The sequence below is a fragment of the Globicephala melas genome, chromosome 6, assembly GCF_963455315.2.
Source record: "Globicephala melas chromosome 6, mGloMel1.2, whole genome shotgun sequence".
In the NCBI taxonomy this organism is placed as follows: domain Eukaryota; kingdom Metazoa; phylum Chordata; class Mammalia; order Artiodactyla; family Delphinidae; genus Globicephala; species Globicephala melas.
Window position 1 is genome coordinate 11,961,909 of NC_083319.1, and position 26,041 is coordinate 11,987,949.

The 26,041-nt window shown below is 43.7% G+C and overlaps 1 protein-coding gene across 3 annotated transcripts in view; it reads left to right on the top strand.

The window, feature by feature from the left end:
• DENND1A (DENN domain containing 1A) overlaps positions 1-26,041 on the top strand; it is a 532,587-nt gene that overhangs the window by 317,382 nt on the left and 189,164 nt on the right. For all 3 annotated transcript variants that reach the window (XM_070045680.1, XM_060300451.1, XM_060300453.2), the window contains exon 10: positions 8,966-9,011. In XM_070045680.1, coding sequence (XP_069901781.1) covers positions 8,966-9,011 — 46 coding nt within the window. The remainder of the gene's footprint in view (positions 1-8,965; positions 9,012-26,041) is intronic.

Below are 26,041 nucleotides of genomic sequence, written 5' to 3' on the forward strand. Positions count from 1 at the left end.
CATCCTTTGCTGCAGCATCTACATCTGAGTGTCTGGACCCACCCTGCCAGTCCCACCCTCCCAGTCCCCTTTCTGCTGCCTGATGTGGTTAGGGGCAGCAGCCTGCCTCCCTTGCCCCAGTTTCTGCCTGGCCTCCATGGGACATAGCTGGCTCTTATCTGTTCTTATATGACCAAGCCTTGGCCTGGTTTTCCATTTCTTGTGATACATCCTGTATGTAATTCCTCACTCCTCCCTGACCTGGAGCCTGTCTTGAATCCAACACTTAGAAAACTCTGGAATTTCTAAGACATAGTGTAGTGGTCTCTGCAGCAAAGACATTCTACATATGTTCATGGTCACCAGTAGAGCAGGAGCCACAGACCATGTAATGCCATCCTCAGAGAAGCTTCAGCTCTGGAGGAGGTTACCTTGTGGCAGGGATTTGCGGTTGTGTTGCTACCTCTCCCACAACGAGAATCCATGAAGCACCAGCGTAGTGCTAGGCTCAGAGTTATCTCTCAACAAATGTGGGTTTGTCTTCCCTGTGAATATTTGAAAGAATGAGAGACTAGGCTAAGAAGGTAATTGGACACTACACACCTTGGCATGTGGCGTATCTTAGTCCTGGAAAAACAAGAAGAGATTTTTTTCCCCCTTGTTACCACTTGGGTTTTCAACGTTTACACTCTTTTGGGGTGTTACTTTCTCTTGGTTTATTTATCCATAAACCTCTTTTTCTCTTATTTCTTCTGTACATCATTCTTTCCTGGATTTCTACGAGGGTCTCATGGGTTCCTGGTGGCTCAAACCTGAGACTTCCTTTTGTGACCTGGCTCTGGCTGTCAATGGTTCTCACTGAACTCTCTGGGGCGATAGAGAGACCTGTCTCCTGACCTTTCCTCTGTGATTAACTTCTCCTGCTGTAGTGGTCTTAGCCATGGAGCCCTTCCTGATGTTTTCCAAGTCTGTCTCCTTCCGGTAGACTGAGGAGGCATAAAAGGGCGGACTACTCTAGGCTTTGATGTTGACCTCTCTGGGTTTTCGTCCAGGCGTTATCTTTATAACTTTTGTGTTTGTTTCGGTTGGGTTTGGTGGCTTGGAGCGCTTTCCCAACCCCCAAGGTTACCCCAGGAAGCCACAGGGCCACACTTAGGAGGGCATCGTCCCCCCTCCCCACTTTCACCCTCAGCTCAGATACACACGTGTCTCGCATTAGCAGGCCATTTCCAGTGACCAGCACCGCGCGCCCAGCTCCTCCACTGCTGTGAGCCCCATGCTCTGGCTGCCGAAACCACGGATGGAAATGAGGCAGTCTGTGCCGCCTCTCCTAATCTGGGGTTGCTCCTGTCCTCATACGCAGGGATCCTCCTCCTCTGTTGCTCATAAATCAGGGAGGGCCGGTTGGAAACCAGACAAGAAGTTAAATACTTTTTCCCCTAAGAAAATCTCGATTAACTAATGGCATTCGCACCCCTTCTACCTTTCAAGTCATATTTTCTGCCTCTCACCAGCTGTGACCTTTGTCAAGTCACTTAACCTCTTGGAGCCATGGGTTCCTCTGTGAATTACGGAGATCAGCCTTTCAAGATTGCTGTGGGAACGAGATGAGGTCATCTTAGGTCCGCCCCGCAGCACTTTGTAAGTCTCCTCACGGCAGCCTACACACATACAAGAATATGCTTATTGGCTGTCTGCTATTAATTGTAAGCTCCAAATAGGTAGGGATCAGAACTGTTTTTTCTCTCCTCTATCCTCAGCCCAAGGTGGTGCCCAACATATAGTAATATTTACTGACTGAGTAATATTTACTGACTGACTGACCAGCACACGGAAAACACTGAGCACGTAGTAAATGCACCGTAAGTTGTTAGTTTTCTCTCTTTCCCTCCCCGGTTGCCTTTTTAAAATGGAAGCTCCTGAGAGACTAGTTTATTTTTCTCTATGGACACCGTGAATCACATTACAACCCTGTTTCCCTCTTTGGGTTGGCAGCTGGAGGACTCAGAGCCAAACCTGTGGCCGCCCCAGCAGGTGTGCAGCACCTCATGGCACACATAGAAGTGCTCACTCACTCCGACTTATGCTTTTTCCCTTTGCCCCTATTTTTTTTTTTCCTATTTTTGCTGCTGTATTGAACATATTTCTATAAACTGCCGTAAATTCTATTTAGAACAAGAAAGGGTGTCAATTCATTTAAGCTAGTTGGCAAATGTAGTTTTATTCTGGCTACAAAATGTCCACTTGCTATTTTATTTTTCAGCTGTAATTATCAAATACCCATTTTTTTTTGTTAAGTGTAACATAATGGTTAAAAAAAGTTAATGTAAAGCAACAGTAGTATAAGAGACTCTTGAAGTAGGAGGATATGGGCTGGAATCACCATTAACTGTGACCATGGGCAAGTTTCTGAGAATCCCTTTTTTAATCTATAAAATGGATGGTATAAATTGGATTATTTGAGGATTAAATGAGATAAGGGCTCCCACACAGCCCTTGGTATTTGGTGAGCACTCGGCACATACCCGCCTCTTTATTCCTCCTGCTCTGCACACAGCCCCACCATGGACTCTAGGGAATCAGAAACAAAGTTTGGTTCTCCTGTGACTGACAGTCTGGAATAACCATACAAATTAGCGCGTGCTTTATGCCAAATGGGCAACCCAGACAAAAGCCTCTGAATAGGGAGGTGTTAGCAAGCCCGGCGTGATCTGAGAAGTGGTGCTTGGCGGACAGCACAGGTTCAGTAGGACTTAGAGGAGGCGGGGACTGGGGCCCACGGGGACACTCGTGGCTCAGCTCAGAGGCAAGTTGGGGTTCCTGTGGTGAGGGGCTGGCCGGAGTCTCGGACAGAACGTGGAGGGGCCCGGGACTTGGCACAGCTGCTGGCGGGCCCCCAGGGAGCAGGTTAGAGCAAACCTCCGAACCTCCTTCCACTTTTCTTCCACAGCCGGGCACGTGCTGGGCTCCTGGGAAGCAGTGAGCTTGCTCTCTCTCAGTGTGACAGACTTGGGTTCTAGTCTCAGGGCTGCTGTGTGACCTCAGTGAGTTGTTTAGCTTCCCAGCCCTCGTTTCCTCATCTGTATGGGGGGCGGTGCTGGTACCTACCTCATACCGTTGTCCTGAGGGTCCAGTGAGAAAGTGCCTGTCAAGCCCTTAGCCTAGTGCTGGCTATGGCAAGTGCACCATGAACGGCACTGGCTCTTCCTGGCTCCCTGTGCGACACTGGCCATCGCATTAGCCTGCGGCCCATCTGTCTGGTCACTTTCAGGAAGATGAAGACTAGGATTATCTGTTTTCTCCAGCAAGGTGTGTTGTATGGTCTTTGTTCGCTTTCTTTTCCCCGTTCTGTTGTCCTTTAACCTCTCTAGCAATGCCAGGCTTTGTTATTTCAGAGCAGAATTTTAAACTGTAAGACAAACTGTGTTTACACGTTTGTTTCTTTTCAAAAAAGAAGGAGGGGAGGGAGGGAGGGAGAGAGGAGGGAAGAAGGAAGGAAGGAAAGCTCAAATGAGTAAGACCAAGAGTTTTCCTTTCCTTTAAAGACAGTGAGCTGAGGAAAGACTTGTGGGCTCCCTTTGCAGATCTGGGTATTTGGCTAAAAAGGTTGAGTGCCTCTGAGAGGCGAGATGGGTGCTGTGATGTGTACACTGTAATGCTCACTATGCTTTAATATGGGAAAAGAAAAAGAGTAGACCTTCCAAACCCCTGGGTAGCTCTATGCTGTATCCTTACTAAGGTCAAAGAGGTGTTGCTCCTGGGGAGGCGGGGGTGGGGGCCCTCCTACCTCTCTCCACATCTCATCTCACCTCCCCTCCCCTCCTCTCCCTCTTTGTCTTGGGAAGCTGCCTTTTATATATTTGAGCAGCCAGTGTTCCTTTATTTCACCTGACTCTTTTCCAATTAGTAGCCGCTCACCTCAGGGGAACATAATTAAAAGGGCTCTAGTTATCTGGGGGAAAGGAATTAACAAATTGAGAAAGTGCAGTAATAATGAACGGGGACTATAGGATCATTAATAAGTCTGCAGTATCCATATTCATGCCTGTCCATCGCTAGGAATGAGCTCATGCTGCAGGACTTACCTATAAGAGCAGTGCTCTGCATTGCAGGTCTGGAGTTGGTGAGAGGACTGGGTGAATAGCCCCCTTGGTTTTCCAGCACGCCTTTTCTTTTGGCTTAAGTTCTGAGTATGTGCTGTGGGACAGTATAAGCTTTCAGTCCAACAGCCCTGACTTTGAATTACAGCTTCACTCTAGCTTTGTGACCCTGGGGCAAGTTACTTCACCTTTCCAAGCAAGCCTGTTTCCCAATCTGAAAATGTGGATAGCAGTGACACCTTGCAGAGTTGCCTTGAGAATTATGTGTGAGTGATGCACAAAAGCACCTGGGTTATAGTAGCTCAATTGATATTAGTTCCTTTTCCCCTTAAGAGGATTCAAAGTAAACATACCTTTCAGGTAAAGGTCATTATGTTGTCACTGCCTTGACACTAGCAATATAACCCCTCTCCTTTTCAGGGGAGAAGGAAGAAAGAATAGCTTTTACTCTTCCAAGATGACAGTGATGAAGTCAGATAGTGCCGTAATTCCCAGAGAACAAAGGCCTAGGGCAGATACACCCTGTCCCGCTACTCAGAGATGTACAGTGGCAACCCACAATCGCCGTCAGCCATAGGGCAGTTGTGACACGGTTGTGATGGCCCGCCTATGCATGAACTTGGTCGTAGCTGTTAATATTATCACCCCTTTAATTTAATCATGTGCATTGTTGGTTCTGCACATGTTGTATCTAATTGCCATTTAAAATGTCTTCCAAATTGCAGTCAGATTCAGCATTGAAATGTAAAGTCAGTGTGAATGGTGAAAGGCACCAGAGCAGAGAAGCATGGTGTTCATTTACTATTGGTGAAACAGATATTTGCGTTGATATTTTCTTGATAAGCAATAAACAAGTTCTTTCTGGGACCTAACAAATGAAGATAGCATCTAGATAAAGTATTATGTTTTGTTACTGAGATACCTTGGATGAAACAAGGGCATTGATGACTCTGAATCAGAAAATGATTCAGAAGAGTCAGGTTCTGAATGTGAAGTTTCTTAGGACTAGCTTAACCAATTTTTTGCTATATTTTCTTTTTAAGAAAGCGTGATGAGTGGTTTTACAAATTTGTCATTCTGTGTGATAAGCAAGTAATGAGTCATAGTTTACTTGGTGGTTTTTGCATTTTGGGTGGTACATAAAATCAAGTTTAAATGTTACCCTCTGAAGAAAGTGATAAACAACCCTACTGAGCTCGGTAAGTAGACAGGTGACAAGGGAGTGTGCTTGGGGTCAGAAACTCATGTATAGAGGTGATGCATGTCAAACACCTCACGCTCATCACGGAGTCTCGACTGTCCTCACCAACACTTTGCCAGGTATCCTTCAGAACCAGGGAAGGAACAAGAAACCATTCTTTGGGCACTAAGAGAATGGGTCCAGTCATACCAGCCATGCCAGGGCTGTGAAGAGAACCCACTTGGACATAATAGCTTACTGAGCCTACCATGTGCTGCTCCTGTGCTAGGCACTTCATGGGTTCTCTCTAATCCTTGCAACAATCTTGAAAGATTTCCACTGGGGCTGGTACTGCCCTGTTAAAAGACACTTTACCAAGATATAACAAAAGATATTAAAAACAGTCCTGCCCTTTGACTTGGTAATTCCGTATTTGGGAATTCATGCACATGAAGTTGTTCATTTTCATTACGATGTTAGTGTATAGTGTAGTGTATAGTGAAAAGTTGGAAGTGGCTTAATGTCTAACTCTAGCAATAGGGTTCAGCAAATTAAGGGACATCCATACTTAGTTGAATATTACATAGTCTTTAAAATAATCACAAAGTTTACAGTATAATATGGGAAATGTTAATGTAGCCAGTGAGAAAACAATAAAATATATGCACTCTATAATTTCAAAGATATTTTTAAATATTAATGTTAATATTGGAGGAGAATAATACAAAAATAAAAGTAGTTGTGATAAGATGACTTGATCGTGGGTGAGTGTCCCCTCCTCCCAAATTTCTCTTTACAACAACAAGAAAAAACAAACAAAAGAGAATGATTCAGTAGCTGCAAAAACTATTGAGGTATATTGAGAATACAAATTGTTTTCAGAATGCAGGTAGAATTACCCAGTTACATATTTGCTGCATTCAGATGTTAAGGAGTCTCTGGGGTTTCTTTTTTTCCTCTCTCCCTCTCCCCACTTGAAATTTGTAATCATTGTATTTGCAGAGCAAAAATGCAGTAGATTCAGGGACACATTTGAGGTTTTGTAAGCAAATGATGATACAGTAAAAGGTATTTGTCCAAATTTGCATTCATACAAAACATGGTGTGCTGTGATTTCAGAATAAATGTGTTTTAAATATTTTCTAAATACAGAGCTGTTGCAGCCCTAAGTTGGCTAAGAAACTACATTTCTATGACAGGCCATAATTACCCTTTGGTAAATTATTGGGCTTAAAAAAAAAAAATAGCCTACCTAATGGTACCTGAAGAGTGAGTCTCACTTTGTCCCTTTCTACATCTGCCATTACTTCTAAGACTCCTTTTTACTCTCTTTCATTGATTTTTATTGCAGGACAAAAGGGCATGGCATTAAAACCTACATATTTAAAATTCTAGAAATTTTTTTTTTCAGATAAGAGCCTATAGTCTCAGATAAGAGCCTAAATTATACAGAGGCTTTTGCTGTAGGTATTTATTTTTACCTTTTTCTCACAGTTGTTTGAATGTCCTTTTCTATACATTAATTCATTTGTTGGAATTTCAGTTCAGAAATTCTAATTAAAACTCAGGGTCATTTGTCACTTGCATGACAGTGCTGGTAGGAGCTGGGAAAGTTTATAAGATTTGGTTAAATATTATGGATTTGAGTTTTCTCCCTTCTATGTGTTTGGCTGTACTTCTGGACACATTAATAAGTGGCCATTTTTCTGGAATTCTGCACTCTTCCTGCTTCCTTTCATTACATTAGGCAAGGTTCCACTAGATGAGGCATTTGCAGTCTTAAGACTTCCTGCCAGGGTTCAGACTTTGTATTTTTGACATTGAAGCTGTCGTGTTCCTGAAGCTACTTAATTAGAAACACATTCATTTCAATGTACACTGGAGAAAGCTTGGACAGCAGAGCCAGGCACACTGGGAAGTTTGAGCATTTGTGTAGCTGGCAGCTAAACTAATGGTTTACAGTTTAAGGGGAAAAAATATCATAGGGCATTTCCTTGCCCCTAGAAGCGAAGGGAAGCTGAATGTGCACAGCAAATACCTTTTTTAAAAAGGAAAGAAGAAGAAGAAGAAAGACAACTCCACTTTCACTGCAGTTTTGTGTCTAATTCTTTCTTTGGCTATTATCAAATCCAAAAATCTTCTAGAAGAATAGTTGCCAAACTGGGCTGCTAATATTCAAGACTGTTTTACAGGCTCCCAAGATATATTCCTGCAGAGGTCTGTAGTAAGGAGAACATTTTATATTCTGGGGAAGGATTTTTGCTTGAAGAATTTTATTTGTTGAATGGTAATGAGGGAATTGTGCTCTTTCTTATTTTTAAATGTTTGAGCAATTTTAAAATGCACATATGATGTTTAAAAAACCTTCGTTGCCCATCCATTGCTTTCAGGATAAAGCCTAAACTCCTCAGCATTCAGTGGAAAGCAAACCTCTCCTTTTTCATTTCTTACCCCTCCTCACTTCCCTACCCTGTCCCCAAGAAAGCCACCCTCCTAGGTCCACTTCCATGCCACCAGCTGCCCCAGAGGAAAGGTACCTGGGCACCTCAAGTCTGAGCCAGGTATCTTTCCACTGGGCTCATAAAATACCTTTTTGTACCTTTCTCAGGATGTATCACATGCTGGAGAGACAGATGGAAACATTGTCAATGTCTTGCTTCCTCTCTACTCCTTGACCTCCCTACCTGCAGGAAAAACACTGGGTGGGAGGCGGGCCTGGGGATTTTAGGTCCAATATTACAAAGTCAGTGTGGCATGGAGGAAGAGGGTTTGGAGTCAAATCCTAGGGTTGCCGCTTGTTTTAATGGCATTAGAGAAGTGATTTAAGCTCTCTGGGCCTATTTCCTCCTCTGTAAAATGAATATAATACCTACCTTGTGAGGTTGTGTGGGTTAGGAAAGATGAATTTCAAGTTCCTTGTATAATGGCTAGCCCATTTATCGTTGGTAAGTAGCATCATAATGATAATTTATATGTGTGCCCCTGAAACCAAAGGAAGTCAATCCATAATGCCCAGGTTTTAAAGCCCCTGGAGTTGGGTTCTCATCTCCTGCTCAGTCACTAACTAAGGGAACCCATTGCTCTGGGAATGAAGCAGTTGGAAGGGGCTTTTTGAATTAGTGTCATCAGATGGCATGTGTGCAGTTGGGGTGGAGATGCTTGCTGGCTTTGATGCACTTCGTCCAACCAGAATGAACAGTTAGATCACATCTCTTGATGGCAGGAGGAAACAGCAAATAAAAAATCATTCCTCTTTGAAGCACATCATGCCCTCCATCTGACATTGTTAACTGCTTTTTCTTTTGTAATCATGGCAACAGTGGTTCCCATTTGTACCAGGAACTGCACTAATCACTCGACGTATATTTTCTCATTCTGATAGCAAGCTGCCAGTTAGATTCCAAAGTGCCATTTTAAAGATAAGGCAACTGAGGCTATGCAATCGCATGGCTGCTACTTAGGGACTAACGCCAGGGTCAGTGCTCTTCCCGCCACCCATGCTTTTAAGGCTGCCCACATTTTGAAATTCTTCCGAAGTTTCTAGGCTTGGGAACAAAATGTCACATTAGGATTTTTGTTGTGAAAGGAAATGTAACTGTGCATACGTTTATTAAAACAGTTTTTCTCCAAATAGTGAACCATGTGTAATTTTCTGTCAGAAGCAACAGACATTAAAGCAGCTGTGTGTCTCTGTTTCTCTTCACAGCGCTCCCATGCCCTACCTCATAGGAATCCATTTAAGTTTAATGGAGGTAAGTGGGCTCCTCTCCTCCCCAGATATCTCTGTTTGCGGTTGTGTTTTGCTATGTGGCAGTGGAAAAGACGCAGTCTCTGGATTCACAGCTCTACACACGGGAGCGTGTCAGAGCAACGCCTCATGCACAGAGCTGAGCGTTCAGCTTAGACCCTTTCCACTGGGCTCTTGTTTCCAGTGTTTTTCCACTTTGGTTGGAGATTGTCAATTTTCATGGGTGAGGGAGTGAGGTTCAAAGAGGCAGGAGGAAAGGGTTCTTTAAGGGTTTGAACGAGGGAAGGAAAATGATTCACTTTTCAAAATGATGTTTATTCTAAAACACTGCAACAATATTATATTACATTTTTTCTCTGTAGAAAATGTGGTATAGAAAATATACAGAAGTATAAGTAGGAAAATTAAAATTATCCACAATACCATTATTCCAGATTCAACCACTGTTAGCATTTTATTTTTCTTCATCCTCGTCTTTATTCTGTGAATATATATTTTGTATAAATGTACTTCACTGTTATGGTATAGAATTTTATGTCTTTATTTCATTTAATATTATGGCATGGGGATTTCTACATGTTTTTGTCTACTCTCAGTAATAATTTTTAATTTGCTACTGGCCCTTCCACTGTTTGGATATGCCACAACTTAGCCATTTTTCTATTACTGTTGGACACTTAAAGCTGTTTATAATATTTCACTATTATAAATAGCATGTCAGTGAACATCTTTATGCATAAGGCTTAATCTGCATCTTGACTTAACTTCCTTAGCGTAGAACCCCTAAGGTAGAAATGCTTGGTCAAAGCTATGAATCTAAGGCCAGATTGCTTTCTGCATGGCTGTACCGGTTAGATAGCAATTCTTTTAAGGGACTTTTCTGTGCTTTTGTAAGTGCCACTGGTTTGTAGACGTGAACCCTAAGCTTTTCCCTCCTCAGGAGAGAGCTGAAATTTGCACTAGAGCAAAATGGGGCAGGAGGTAGGGGGCTTGCCTGTTTTGCACAGGAGATAAGCTCTCAGAGGGAAAAACTAAAGCCATGTCCGTCTGTGATGATGCTTTGCATGTCTTAAAGGAAGTGCTACTTCTCTTCTTCTGTTGCCTTCATTTCACGTCGACGAGGACCACCTGCTTCTTCACTGTTGCACACTGTGCTATTGTGCTTACGAAAATGAAACAAGTTGGTTATCGAAAAACCTGTTTGTTTGACATTGAGAATCTTGATCAAAATAGACCACAGAAATCTGCTCAAATTTCTAATTTGACAGGACGGCCATGTGGCTCCTACATTCTGTTAACAGTTCCTCCTTGTCATCACCCAGCCCTGAGCACATACAGTACACAGTTTATGGACTATCTTGGATGGTGTATTTAGATCAGCTTGAAGAGATTTCTTCTGTGTTTTACCTTTGTTTGTCAAGCTTGGGGGTGTATTCAAAGCTCCTGTGTGAAAAATTGAAAGTGAGTACTTGCTAATAGAACTTTCGTGTCAATTGTTGTACAGTTGGAAACTCTAATCTAAAGACCATTTGGTCTATCGGCATCCACGGCTCTTTCCTGCCTCTTCTGCCTTCCAGGCTGTTCCAGCACGGGTTTTTTCAGGCTCCGTTTCACAGCCCTTTACCTTGAGCATTGTCCAGGTTTCTAGTCTTGGCTTGCTTTTCTTTTCTATATGCCCTCTGGCCATCTTTTGTAAGGCTTTTTGCTTTTGCCACCAGGGTAATGTCAGTGACTCCCAACTGTGATTCTAACACTGGCATGCCTCTCTCTGAACTTAAGGCCCAGAGCTGCAAATGCCAGTGGAAGGTCACCAAGATGTACTGTCGATGTCTCAAACTCAGTCTTCCCCAAACCCCTTATTACACACACCCGTCGAGTTACTCCACTCCCCTTCTGCTGTTCCCGGTCCCCGTGAGTGGCACCACTGCCTGAAAAGGCACCAAAGTGGGTCACGCTGAGCATGGCTGAGTGTCCTCTTTCTCATTCCTTTCTCTCTAAATAGTCACCAAGTCTCTGCCATGTCTCTCGCCCTGTTCCTTCCTCGCTGCCTTCGTTGACATTTTACCTTGCTTGCTTAGATTTTTGCAAAGCCTTATTCGTTCATTCGAGAAGCAGGATCAAGGCCTCTTGTTTTCCGAACATTTTGCTAGGTCATGGAGTTATGCAGATGAGTATGAAATTCTGGTCACTCTGTCTTTAATAGCCTGCCTTCCAGCCTCCTCTGCCCTACCCCCGAGTCCTGCTCAGGCTCCCCGCTGCGGTCAAGCCTCCTGTCCTCTCGCTGTCCCTTGTTAGCCAGTGCTCTGGCTGGTCTCTGAAACACCCCCGTCCCCACGCCCCTGCATGGCTAAACCTTCTCTTCCCCAGCTGTTGGAGGAAGTCCTCCCGTTGGCCGTTGTCTTTGCTTGCTGTACCTCTTGCTCAGGATGACAGCTGTTTGCTTCCCTGCCCTCTCCGTCAGCCCTGGGAGCAGGAGCTCTTTGGGAACAAGGCCTGTGCTTCATTCACTGTGGTGTCCTCAGCACCTAGCAGGATGCGCAGCAGGTGCGTTCTGAAAAGGAAGATTGAGTGAGTGCTTGGAAAGCTGGAATTTGCGACACATTTAGAGCCTCCCGTAGGCATTGCTGTTGTCAGGGAACCCAGCACCATAATTTTACTTAAAGGTGGAGGGAGTACATTTTTTTACTTTTTATGTGATTGTAAGTAATTTAAAACAAGCGTTTTTTGTAGTAAAACATGCCGTGCACAACAGGCATAAATTTTGAAGCTAAAACTTGAGACAGAGTTTTGCACTTAGGTGAATGGGTGCAAGTCCACTCTCCTTGGCCTTTGAAGGGTTTTAAATGAGGAGGTTTGGGAAGCACTGGCCAAGATAAATCTTAGCCCTGCTGATTTAAATTAGGGAGGGTTTGCCATGCTGAACTACTATGTGGTCAGCACTAAAAGAAAAACAAAAATAGTAGTTACCCCACTCTTGAAGCCAGCTAAGACACTTTCCAAGCAAAATAGCGTTTCCTGCATGTGTGAGGCAGCTGTGGACTACCAAGTCATGAAGTACAGTCTCCTGATCTCCTCCCATGGATTTCAGCTCAGACTCGGAGTCCTCCGGTCATGCTTTTTGATTGGGCTTATCTGGTTCTATTAGACCTTCAAGTGAGAGAGATGGTTCCCTGAGATTTCTTCCAGGAACCATGGGCTATAATGCTTGGGGGTGGAGCTCATACCTGGGGCCAAAGGAAGACTCTTTAGGGAAGGAGATTGGGAAGGCCCATCTCCTCTCGCACACTAGTTTTCTTACTGGCAATTCAGCAAAAGGCTTATTTTTGACTGTCTTGTTATTTTTTCTTGAAAGCTATAGGCACCTTATTATGCCTTTGCATATGTGCCAGAATTTTTTAAACTTCAAATGAATGTGGCAGATGTTCATAAAAGTTTAGAAAAAGCTACCATAGGAAGACTTTTTAACCATTTTTATGACACTCAAATTTGTTGCACAAAAAGAAATATAAATTATAACCTACTGTTCTCATTTGAAAGAAGGTTATTTGGGGGGAAGATCTAATTCTAGCCTTCAAGCTCTTGCAGGCTGTCCTATTTGTTAAGTGGTAACCTAGTCACCTAAAAGAGTACACCTTCCTTCTAAAGTGACAAGTTTCTAGCTGATCGTCATTCTTAGACCTCCACTGCCTTTTTATATCCTTTCTCTCATTTAAGCAAACACTAATTTGAGGCTGGTGGTAAGTTAGCAGGATAGCCAAGGGTTTTGGCATAGACCTAGTTTCTTCTTGGAGAGAATGATCATGTTAGCTGGCAGCTAGGAAACACCAAAACGCGGCCAGATTACACAGTGACTGTTTCCTTTCATTCCCTCCACCTCAGTTGAGTTCAGGAGATGCTCTGCAGCTCCTCTGTGCCATGTCTGGTAGCAGGTGCCAGGTCAGTGCTGGTAGATGGGTTCCTTTTCCTTTTTGATAAATGAAGACCTTCCTTTCCAAGCCTCACAAATAATGCTTTGTGTACAGACCTCAGAGCCACATGAGGGATGCATGCAGAAGGTGTTTTGTATCATTCCTGGTGATGGTCAGGAAGGAGGAAGGAAAGGTGATAGCAGTGACACAGTGCAGACAGAGGCTCAGGTTAGACTGCAGATGAAGCTCCACCTATATGCAGAGGCAGTAGAGTGTGGTGGTTAGAATGTGGACTCTGGGTTCTGGCTCCCCTACTTCCTGCTTGTTTGATCTTGGGCAAGGTGATGGACCTCTGCACCTCTGTTTTCTCACCTGTAAAATAAGGGCAATGGCCATAGCTCCCCCCTATAGTATCATTGAGGGTCTAGTGAGATGCTTATCAGGTACTCAGCACAGTGCCTGGCACATAAAGAGTTCAACAGAGGTCAGCAACCATTGCCATTTTTATTTCCTCAGTGGCCTTAAAGCCGTTTACATTGTTAAGTTGATGCCTTTGAAATTGTGTTTTAGGGACTCTTGGGTTCCAGGGATCATCACCTTCATTCCCTAGGGAAAGAATTTCACTAGAATTGGCTTGTGCCTGCTGTTTTCTTCTGGTTGACAATGCTGGGGGCAATGTGTCAGGGATGGGAGTGGTGTTTTTAAGGAACTTGATAAATGCACTTCCAGTTCCCTGCTTGACCACTCCCTTGCAGTAGTAATTTCAGGTGTGGTACTTTGTCTCTGTATCTTACTTTCTTCATCTATAGGAGTGGTTAGTCCCCATCTCTTAAGATTGTGGTAAAGATTAAATAAATGAGTCCTGTATATGTCCAGCATATCCCAGTGTCTGGCCTGTGGTCGGTACACAATACACATCCCCTTCTATAGTAATGTTTTGGTAGCCTTCTGTGTACCTGGCATTGTATCACACTAGGGGTTCTATATAAAATGGTGAATGTGACATAATCTGTGCCTTCAGAGTTCTGTCTAGAACATATGCAGACAAGGAGAAAGTAATTGCAGGGAATTTGAGAGGCTATAGGCTCTGGTAGGGAAGACAGTGAACTGAGCCTTGTGGGCTCTGCTTCTCAGAGGAGAGGAATGCCTAAATGGAAACCTAGCAGATAAATTTGAGTTCCACCAGGAGGACAGGGAACAGCATCTACAAAGACTTAGAGTGTAGACCATGGTGTTTCCCAGGAAGTATGAGCAGTTCAGTGTCTGACAGGAGCGTGGAGCTGAAGGGGAGAGGAGCACTGTGGCAGGCAGGCAAGGGCCAGGCCATCCAGGGCCTTGTAAGCTGTGTTAAAGAGTTTCAACTTTACGGGGCAACGGAGAGCCACTGAATGGTGTAAATAGGGGAGGGTCAGGCCTCCTCCTCCTGGGCCGTTAGAAACACGGTCCTTCCATATAAAATGCTTGGAAACGGCTTAACCATGTTCATAAAGTAAATTGTTGTTTGTAAGGATCAAGGTAATTCTTAAGTAAAATTACACACCACAAGGGGCTTCCCTGGTGGCGCAGTGGTTGAAAGTCCGCCTGCCGATGCAGGGGACATGGGTTTGTGCCCCGGTCCGGGAGGATCCCACATGCTGTGGAGCGGCTAGGCCCGTGAGCCATGGCCGCTGAGCCTGCGCGTCCCGGGCCTGTGCTCCACAACGGGAGAGGCCACAACAGTGAGAGGCCCTCGTACCGCAAAAAAAAAAAAAAAAAAAAAAAAAAAGGGGGGCATTTAGGGTTTTCCTGGTGGTGCAGTGGTTGGGAGTCCGCCTGCCGATGCGGGGGACACGGGTTCGTGCCCCGGTTTGGAAGGATCCCACATGCCGCGGAGCGGCTGGGCCCGTGAGCCATGGCCGCTGGGCCTGCGCGTCCGGAGCCTGTGCTCCGCGGCGGGAGAGGCCACAGCAGTGAGAGGCCCGCATACCACAAAAAAAAAAAAAAAAAAATTACACACCACAACCATGTACATAAAATTCAGATGTGTTAGCGTCCCAAACCCAAGCTTCCAAATGGTTTCCTTGCTACCAAACTACCAAACTGTGGCAGAGGTGTTTGTAGTGATGACTTACTTTGAGGTTTCAAGCACCATTTTTACTAGATTTTTGTTTCCAAGTACTTTTTATGAATTAGATAATCTTTTTACAGTGCAGTTTGAGAGGATAAATTTAGGTTATATACTAAATGCTAAGTTCCAGGCACTAGGAACAGGGGAGTGAGACCCAGGTACCACAGGGGTCTACCTACCTCTCCCACCAATGCAATTTCAAGAGACATGTGATGGGGGCATGAGGAGACAGGCCCAGCTCACAGCTTTCCTCTCTTCCTCACCATCCTTTATGTAGGAAGGCTCAGCGGGAGCGCATGGAAGCCTGGTTTTACAGATGCACCAAGTGCTTGGGGCAGCGCTGAGCCACCGCTCCAGGGACACATCCCTGTCCACACTGAAGCACCTCTCCGTCTCTGGGATGCAGAGGCCATATTCGTCTGTGTCTGCAATGGTTTAACTGTGGAGCTTTTACACAAAATAAGAGCACTGACTTATTTACAGACAAAGAAAAATAACTTTTTTTTCCCCTTTACCTCTAAAAGAACCTGAATTGCTGTCAGCTGAACTGGTGCCATTTTAACTAGCTTTTTCTTTTCATTTTTCTCTGGCATAGGAAGTCTTTAATCCCTTGTTCATTTTTTTATGTTTATTTTTTTTAAGTTTCACGGTCAGTGTAGAAGAGTGTTTCTTGTTTACCATTGTACCATTTTGCTTCGTCACAGGACTCCACAGGTAGACAGTATAAGATGTAGTTTGCCCTTGTTAATACTGTGATTCATGCAAAACTCTCAGCCATAATTATATGCAGGTATAGGTGGTGACTTGTGCATGTGTTCTCACGAGAATTGAGAAACTCCATGTGAGATCTCTTTGTTAGTGATAAGTAATCAAAGTCCTGCTTTGTAAGATGGTGATATTTGCATGAAAAATTCCACCTGGTAGTTTCAGTCATAGGTTCATGGGGAGAGATTTAGCAAGAAAGGGAGAAGGTTGGGAAGAAACTGCCGTCTCCTGTGTCCTTGTTCCATGCCAGACACAGTGCCCGGTGCTGTACCTGTTCTCACTTTTGCACATCCTAAGAATCTCTCTGCCAAGGAGGAGACATCCATATTTGCAAATGGGGAAGCTGAGGCTGAGAGAGAGAAAGTAGTTTGCATCCGGTCCCTCTGCTGTGCTGGGTTTGTCAGACCCCAGAGCCCCTGGATCAGGCTGTGTGGGTTACGCCTAACCCTGCCGCAGTCCCGGCAGAGGTTCCCAGGACCTTTGCCTGAGCTCTTCCTTCTCGGCGCGGCCTCCAGGCCGTGCCCTGAGCACTGTGGTGAGGGGACGGAGGGCTCACGTCTGGCAGCCTCATATTTCTCCAGAGGAAAGCTCTGAGTACACTTGCGACTGGGGCTGGGTTACTTAGCCTCTCCGAGGCTCCATTCTCTAATCAGTGAAATTAAGGTAATATTATCCATCTCAGAGAGTTGTGAGAACTAACTGATATAATGGATGTAAAGAGCTTTTTAAAAAATTCTACCAAACATTATTCTTCATAGTGAGTAGTAAAAACAAGAGACAAAGTTTAGATCAATGAAACCCTGACGCTTGCTTAATTATATAAAGAGAAAAGTAATTGGACAGTAGCTTGGTCTTGCTGGAATTTCCTTAGCGTGCTGTTATCAAGCGATATCACATGTGAATCTGTCACATCCAGTGCATTCAGAGTGAAAATTCAGCAGCTCTGTTCAACTTAGGGCCTGAAGAATGTTCTGGATTTCGCCTGATGGATTCCCCCTGGAAGCTCTCTCCTCCTCATGTGGCGTCTGCTTTTAAAATGTGTGGTTCTTAAATGCCACTTAGCCTAATGTTGGAATTAGTTAATATGAAACAACTTAAAGCCCTAGTAGTAATTTATGTTATCAAAGGGAACAAGTACTTCTGGCTGATTTAAGTATCTCTTGCAGTCAGTACATTTTCAGTCTAATTTGTCGTGGCTGAAATGTTCTCTTGTGAGATGAGATAGCCCTCTGTTATAGATTAGAAAAATTGAGTAATTTATGAGGGAGAGTCCCAGTAGAAAATGTGAAACCATCATTGATGCTTTTGTTTTCCAATTTTCCTATCATCACTTAGCCAGTCAATTTAGCAACGTTAAAACTGACTTCAAAGAAGACCCAAAGTTTCTAAATTGTTACTAAGAGGAGCTTAAACTAACCAAATTCCTGTCAGATTAACACAAGGAGCAGCATGCAGGAGGCTGTGGAGCAGAGCGGAAGAGCTCTTGAGCTCTAGAATCATGGGGACCTGGATTCAAATTCTAGGTCCGCCGCTACTGGGAGACTTTAAACAAGCTCCTTTGTTTTAAGGAGAAATCAGTTTAGCAGGGGGAAAAGTACGGCTACTAAATCTCACAGTTCGACCACTCCGTACAAAACTACTATTATGTTATCCTCTGAAGAGATGCCTATTGGAAATATTTAATAATAATATCAACCATTGAATGAGCTTCTACCAATATACATGGCACTTGAGCTGTATAATTTTTCATTGTCACGCCTTTGTGAGGGGTGCTCCTGTTTTGCAGATGGGGATGTAAAGGTGTCTCTTTGAGCTTCAGACTCCTTGGGTAGATTCTCCACTTCATAGGAGTTTTTTAATGAGGAGTAAATGAGAAAATCGGTACCTGACACGTTGTAGGCGCCAAGTAGATGGAAGTGATTATCAGTATTATGTGTGTGTAGAACTGGTAAATTTTCTTTAAAATAAGCTGAGACATCTACCTAAAATTGGCTCTGCCCTTTTTTTCAGCCTCCTTTTGTAGTTTTTATTGAGTGACTTTTTCTAAATCAACATTAGCTTAAAGGCACTCTCAACTGAATACAGCCACATGGGACTGGTGACTTCTTTTCAAACTCCTTGCAAGTGATTAGGGGCGGGGCCATTGTGGGCGCTCAGAGACCAGCAGCATGATGATTGAAAAGCGGCGCCCTTGGCCTAGTCAAATCCCACTTGGAATCAGGGCACATGTGGTTTTGTTTAACACCATGCTCAGCAGACTCATGGTACAGGTTTGTGACCATGAGACGTTTGTTGTTGATATGTGAGGTCACCACAGTAGGGGTGTTTGTCAACCAAATTAAACTTCCTCTTAATGACCTAAAATAATTGATTCGGAAGGCCTTTAAATGGGCCATGGCAATGTGTAAGCAAGCTGAAATCTGGCATTTTCTGCACAAATTATTGCATATTGTTGTTTTGTTTGTTTTGCTTTTGTTGGGAAAAATGTGGCTAGACCAAGGGCTGAGAAGGCAGGCAGTGATCCTGAGTTTGAATCCGAGCTCCACTATTTGTCCCTCTGTAACTTGGGCAAGTCGCCGAGCATCTGTGCGTGTATACTTAACATCTCCATCTGCAAAATGGGGTCACCTGCCTCAAAGTGATGACAATTAGAAATAATATGGCTAAAGTTCCATGCACATTAGTAGGCCCTCACCCAATGGTAGCTATTATTATTAATAAAGTATTTCCAATAGGCATCTCTGAAGAAGAGCACTTAATAATAATTTTATACAAAGTGGTCAAACTGTGATATAGTAACTATTCCTTTTTTTTCCCTTTACTAAACTGATTTCTCCATAAACTGCTCTCCATACTAAACTTAAACATCCATAGAGAAAAGTGTGACTAAAATTGGAGCCTATAAACCTCTCTCTACATACTGTCTGATTCTCAGCTGATTTCAAAATGAATTTAAAGTTGAATATTTAAAATATATGCCATTTAGGCTACAAAAGAAGTGGGTTTTTTCTTTGCCCATTGGGTTCAGACATTTGTGACCTAAGCTCAGGCCATTGCAGGTAAGGAATGGGGCCACCGTACTATTTTTGTTTACAAACAAAGGCATGGGCTCAGGGCTTTTCCTAAGTATGATCAACAGTGGCAGTGAAGTTGGACGTTATCAACATCCCACAGAATGGTTTATGTGCCCTGCCTAAAATCCTTTCCTCCATAAACCCAAATACCTGACAAAAACTAAAAGCTTCAGACTGGGGCTGCCTAGACTCCTGGACATGTCCTTAACCAAACAGAATATCTGTTAAACCCTGGTGCCTGGGAGTCAATTGTTTTAAAAGATGCAGTGGTAATAAATTTATATCCTGCCTCTTCAGCATTTTATTGAAAGTATTTTGTACTGACCGAACGGGTTAAATTATGAAGCTTGATAAGTACATATGCACATTACCCATCCTTAGCTTTAGAAGAAAAAAAAAAGGAAGAAAAAGATAGCTATGATTTTGGAAGTCATCCCAATTTTTAAAAATAAGAGAATTTGGACATTTTGGCATATGGGGTTTTTTAAATGAAATTTCATGGAACTGAAAACAGTCAATTTTAGGTTTCCAAAAATTGTTTTGATTTTCATTGGTATAAATTTGCTGCACATGGTTTTAGGGAAGTTCTGAGAGATGCATTTGGGACTTCGGGGTTGATTTTTTTTTTTTTTTTTTTTGAGCTTTGCGATTTATTTTTAAAAGGTGATTTTTTTTTCTAACTCAAAGTATAAATCGGAGGAGACCAGAGTTCCATTTCTAGGACAGTTTTTGGTAATGACATCGTTAAGCATTTCCAAACAACTGGACTTGGGGCTGAACTATTGGGCATCATTTCAGCACCGTTTGGACACTGCACAGCAGATCCCTCTCCCCCTCATCTCTGAGTTAGAATCTCGAGGCCAAGTGATTTGGGCCATTCCATTAGCAGCAGCTGCTGGTGTTAAGCACTGTGAGAGTCACCTGTGTAGGGTCAGGCTTATTGCACATCAAGGTTCAGCAGTGTCGGAAGAGAGGGAAGATGCCCAGGAGGGGGCTCCAGGCCACCTGCTGTGTGAGGATCAAAGGGTTGAAAGGTCAGAAGGCACAGCTTCCTTAAGCATATCTGTCTGTGCAATAGCTATTTCAGATTGTAAATCTTGGCGATTTCATTAAGTCCTCCTGGCTGCTACTAGGGCATTGAAATAATAAAATTTTATATCTATTGCCTTTCCTGCCTCTGGCAGCCAGGCTGATACATTCTCTGCAAAATGGGGCATCTTTATGAAAACCTTTCCTGGAAGGATCAGAGCAGCCTTAATGAAGCCTCCCTCAAATTAGGAAGTTGGGGTTCCTAGGACCTCATCCTCATGTTTTTTAAAAAGAAAAAAAAAATCACACAAACTGTTTAGCAGCCTTTGGGATTTATGTAGCACCTCTCTTCTGAAAAGCTGGTCCCCAAATATTGCCTATTGCTAAATGCTTAATCGTACAAACAGGATGAGTGGTGAGCTTTCCCAGTGCTGCTGCTTATTAAACAGGCCCTGTTCTAATGACCACAGGGTCCTTTCTTTTAGGCAGCCCCAAGCAACTATACAGATATTACTTCCCACTCAGCAGACCTTTCAGGTGTTTTGAGAGACATGTCTCCTGAATATGATTTTCCAAATATTTTTCCTAGATCTTAAAGTTGTTATGGACCTTTAGGGCTCCTTGGCTCTCGGGCAAGACAAATCACAGTAACGGCTGCCCCTTTACTGCCCATATGTTTAAGACCCCCTGTAGTTTGTTTGAAAAGTTAAGAGATTTTCACAGTGAAGGTGCCATTTCTGAAATTTAAAGTGTTCCTTTTCACTGGGAGATAAGTTCACTCTGATTAAGTCCGTAATTCTCACTAAGCCATGTTTATGGGGGCAATAAACAATGTTTCAGCATGCTTGTTAATTTGGGTTTCCAACCTCTCCACTCTTTAAAAGTTGACATTTCAAATAAAAGGCAGGTGGAGATGGGAGTCCAGGTTTGCTGTGCTTGTGATGAATGAATGATGGCAAGTGGCAGTTGTGGGGGAGGAAGGAAGGCCCTATTTTATGAGAGGGTGACTCCAAACCATTTTGGGACTAGGGAATCAACATCCCCTTAAACCCCAAGTGAAACTCTTAAATTCAAGTTTCGTCATTTCAAATTGGATGGATACTATTTTTGAAATACTGCTGGACGCACTACACTCATCATTTAATTTTCACAACAAGTCTGTGCTATAGAAGTGGTGGCTTTGCTTTACAGATGATGAAATTTGGGCACAGAAAGGTTAAGTAACTTGTCCAAAGTCACACAGCTAATAATTAGCAGGACCAGGATTCAAACCCAATTATTTTGTTGTGTGAAATATTTTAGTGTGTACAAATAATAATAATAAGACCCTGCCTTTAGGGTCTTTTTGTTATTATATATCTAGCCTATGATAAGTCTGTGTATGGAGGTTACAAAAGAAATATGTGATCTGGTCACTGTCCTCAGTATTTGCTAAACCAGGAATGTAGACGGGGCTCCACAGAGAGAAGGGGCCCAGGCTCTGGGGAGTGGCAGTCCAAAGCTCAGGTCCTGGCTCTGTTATTACTCTGGACCTGGAACAAGAGCTTCATTTTTCTCTTCTGTGAAATGAGAATAATAACGCCTATTCCATGAGGATCAAATGAAATCAGGTATTTAAAAATATAGTGTTTTCAAACTCGATATTTTATAGATGACAGTGGTGAGTGTTACTGCAGTGTATGTAAATATAGAATGGTTAAACCAGTTACTTTAAGGGAAAAGTGACAGGTACACATGAAACAATTAGAAACATCACTAATCAGGTGTTAATTGAGGATCCAAGTATGTGTTGCCCACTGTACTTGCTTAGGACCAAAGAAGGCCACTTGCTGTGGGAGCAGGAATAGTCAGGAAGGTTTCGTAGAAGAGCAGGCTTTTGCAGGATGGAGATAATCATGGTGATCCATGTCTGGGCCATCTTCACATCTTACCAAGTGCTCTGCCACCTCATCTCTCGTTTGCATTTTGCAGCAGTGGTGAAAGGTGTTGACACCTTCCTTGTCCTCTTTTTACACATGTGGAAACTGACTCTCTAGCAGTAGGAAGGGTGTTTCAATTTGGGGCAAAACCCCAGCAGTGTCAGGCGTGCACATGGGCTCACCCCTCCATTTTGGGGGCCAGAGTGGAGGCCAGAGTGGATGGTGGTGCTGTGTTGGGTGGACGTGTAGAGTGAGCCCCAGAGCTGGCAGAGCTGGCAGAACCAAAATCTCAGACGGAGGCTGGCTGGCACTGACTGAGCTTCTGCCCTGTGGCTGGCCCTTTAGGAAGCACGTGTCCTACCGTAACTCCTTTTAATCTTCTCAACAGTCCTGAAGGTGGGGATCAAGACCCAGTCTCACAGAGAAGGAAACTGATGCTAGAGGAGGCAAAGGGCCTTGCCTAAAGCTACCTGGCTAGTAAGTGAGTGAGCCAGGACACCAACCTTGGGACTCTGCAGCTCTGGGCCATGACCATCCTGAGGAGGCAGCTGGGCAAGCTCTGTGTGAATGGAGATGTTCCACCAGATTGAGATCTTTTCCACTCCATATGACTATGCCTTTTCTTATTGATTATAATTTATTGATTTATAATTTCTTATTGATTATAATTTACCCCACCCCGCCCTACCCACACTCCCACACACACAAGTGGACCGGGAGCCCCTTGAGTTTAGAGATCATGTTTTAGTCATCCATCAGTTCGACATGACTAACTAAATGGGTGAATGAATGAATGTCCAATGGATGGATGGTCAGGAAAGGAGGGAAAGCACTACTGAAGAAATAGCCCCTTTGCTGACCTGGGTTGAAAATCTCTGGACTTGTTAATGAGAGTCAGTGCTTACTACCTTGTGAGGAGTGGATTTGGCCTGACCTGTGAGGTGCTTACACCACTTCCCTCCCCTGCCAAGCTTCTGTTTCTGTTTAAAGCACACTGGGAAATTCCAGCAGTGTTTTCAGGGGTCCTCTGAACTGTCAGGCTTAGATTTTTAATTTTGCAGAGCAGGAAGGAGCAAATCAGTGACTCCTGGCTCCAAAGAAAAGCCACTACGTTTATCAACTGCTTGGCAGCTCAGTGACCTTTGGGGCCAGAGGAGGGGAAGGAAAATGTCACTCTTCCCTCTGTGTGTATCTGAGATTTCAGGAGGGAATAGAGAGTTTAGACTACCTGCATATTTGCCTTTCCTCTTCTTGTCCTTTCCACTTTCCTTCTGATTTCTCTTTCCCTTCCTCCTAGGAGGCCAGCAGCTCCCCGTGCTGTTCTTTGTTATGTTCTCATATACATGCGCATGCATTTGAGTACATTTGATGTGGGCTGTATAGTGGAAAGAAAGAACGTTGGCATGGAGAACCCAGATTCAAATCCTTTCTCTCACAAGCATGTGAGAACATGGGCAATCTGTTTCATCTCTTTAGCCTCAGTGTCCTCATCCATCCAATGGGTACAGTATTCCATAGGAAACCCTCTCCCTTGAGAATTTTAATGGAGTCCGGACCAACCATCAAGCCACTTGGTGTGTCCCTGACAAACATCTATTAAATTACAGTTGCTCAGTATGTTTGTGATGGAAACAACGTGTCAGAGCAGTTAGTAAGGTGCATTGGATACTACAGAGTTCTTGGTGTCCATCTGGGTTCAACTGCTATGGCTCCGCTGCTGCTAGGCCATAGGACTTTGGACAAGTTACTTCACCTCTCTGCCCCTGCATTTCCTTGTCTCTTCACAAGGGTGTCGTGAGGATTGCGTTAAATGGTACGGCATGTAAGGGCTGGGCCGCGGGAGGAGCACATCAGCTAGCAGCTCTCATTTTCTTACTGTGGGCGTCAGGCACGTGATGGATGCGGAGCGTGTAACACAGTTCCGGGCCGTGCAGGCCCCTGGGAAGTTAGCTGTGCCTCAGTCCACACGTAACCAGGAGTATAGGCAGCCTAAGAGGGGACTGTGTGAAGGCCAGCAATAGTCGTTTAGGGTAAAGTTTAAATGGACGAACTATGAAGATGTAATTTTTGGTTTTGTTTTAACCATATTCCCTACCTTTCAAAACTTAAAAAAAAAAAAACCTGCCAAGAGGTCATACTTAAGTGAGACATAAACTGTAATGCCAGGAGCCATATTACTGTGCCTTTTTCAGAGAGAAACAAACACTGGACTTTCTCTGAGCCAAAGCAAAGCACTCTGTGGACTTCGTAATGCTCTGATTTAAGAGGATGATGCATCCTCTTGAAGCAAAGTGTCTTTGCAGGAAGTCATTGTAGACCCGTGCCCTTTGCTTGGTGGTCTAGATGCTGGTGTCAGAGGTGCTGCCTTAGGTGCTGGCGTGGCCATAGGAGAGGAGACTCCTTACAGGCCTCAGGGGTCACTCCAGCAAGGAGAAGGCCTGCCTGTATAAAATGAAGAGCAAGGATTTGTGCTGGTGATGTAATCCAGGGGATCCAAAGAATGGTCAGGAGCATGTGCTGTCTCCCTGACTGAGCACAGTCCTGCCTGTAGCCAAGACCAGTACCCTGGGCAGATGGGAACATGGCCACATAGGTATAAAATGAATTTTTCCATTTTTTTTCTTTTTACTTAATCCTGTCACAACCCTATGTAGCACGTGGTCATAGCCCCATTTTATAGAGGAAGAAACTGAGGTTCAACTGTGTTTAAATAACCTGCCCTGGGTCCTGTAAGTAGGCATTAAAGAAGATAAAACTCAAAGCCCAATCTGACTCCTACTCAGTTCTGCTGCTCTCCCAAAGCAGGCTGACTCAGGACTGCAAATGTCCCTCGGAAGGTACCCAATAATATTGCTGCTTTGCTCCTCAACTGGAGAAGGGGACAGGACTGATTGGAGAAGCAATGGGTGTCCGGGAAGGGTCTACCTTTGCAAACAAATTTTCTGACAGATATATTCTAGATTGAATCCTTTTTATCCATAGAATTATTGCTATGTTGTTTTCATAATAATAATAGTCAATACCCAGTGCTTATTATATGCCAGACACTATTCTAAGTACTATACGTATATTAACTCATTTAACCACCATAACAATCCAGTGAAATCTACATTATTTGCTTTTCCTAAACATTTCACTGAAGTATGAGATTTATGGGAAGCGTACACTCATCCAAAGTATAGAGCAGGGTGAGTTTTTACAAGGCAGGCATGCCATGTAACCACCACCAGATCAAGAAACAAAACGTTACCAGCCCCCAGAAGCCCCTCTTGTGCCTCCTTGTAGTCATTCTCCCTCTGACCCAAGAGTAACCATTATCCTGGGTGTCAGTACTATTTTAATCTCATCAGACACATGCAGAAACTGAGGCACAAAGAGGTTAAAGGGTTTGCCCAAGGTAACACAATTATAACTGGCGGAGTTGGGATTCGGACTCGGGCAGTCTGGCTCCAGAGAATGTGCTCATGTCCCTGAGACATAGCCAGGAAAAAACAATAGGTTGGTGGTAGTTTTCAGTGGCACAGAATCATAATAGTGGAGTCATTAGCCTTTGCCTTTAGTCTGAAAATCAGTTGTTCAAATTCGTATAGTCTTGGAACTCTAATCCTACTTTCAAATCGCAAGGATAGAAACTCGCTTTTCAGAGCCTCCCATTCATTGTACTTACTGCAATCAGGTACTGTGTTAAATTCTTTACATGTATTATCCTGCTTAAACCTCCAAACACAGCTGGATGGTAGGTAGTATTATCCCCATTTTATAGATGAGAAAACTGAGGCTCAAAAGTGAAGAACTAACTGAAGGATACTCTGTGGCTGAGGCAAGGCTTGAATCTGGCTGTCTCATTCCAGAACCCACGTCTTAAGCTACCATGGTAATGCCTATCTTACTTTCTATGTCAACTGTGAATTAATTCTACACACGTTAATCATGATAATTTTATGTGATTATTGTCATTGTCATTATTATTGTTACTCCCATCACACTTCCTTGTGCAGACTTTTACATTGGGCTTACATTGTCCATGTGGGCTCACATTGACATCTGTGCCAGGCCTGCCTCCCAGTAGAGTGAGAGGCCACAATATTTAATTCATTCTCCAATTAATGAGCATTTGCCCTGTGTCAGGCACTGTGCTGGGCACTAGGGATGCAGAGACAAATAAGACATAGCTCTGCCCTCACGATGGTCCTGGTGAAAGGACAACAGAAGAGATTCACCGTGTGCTGGCT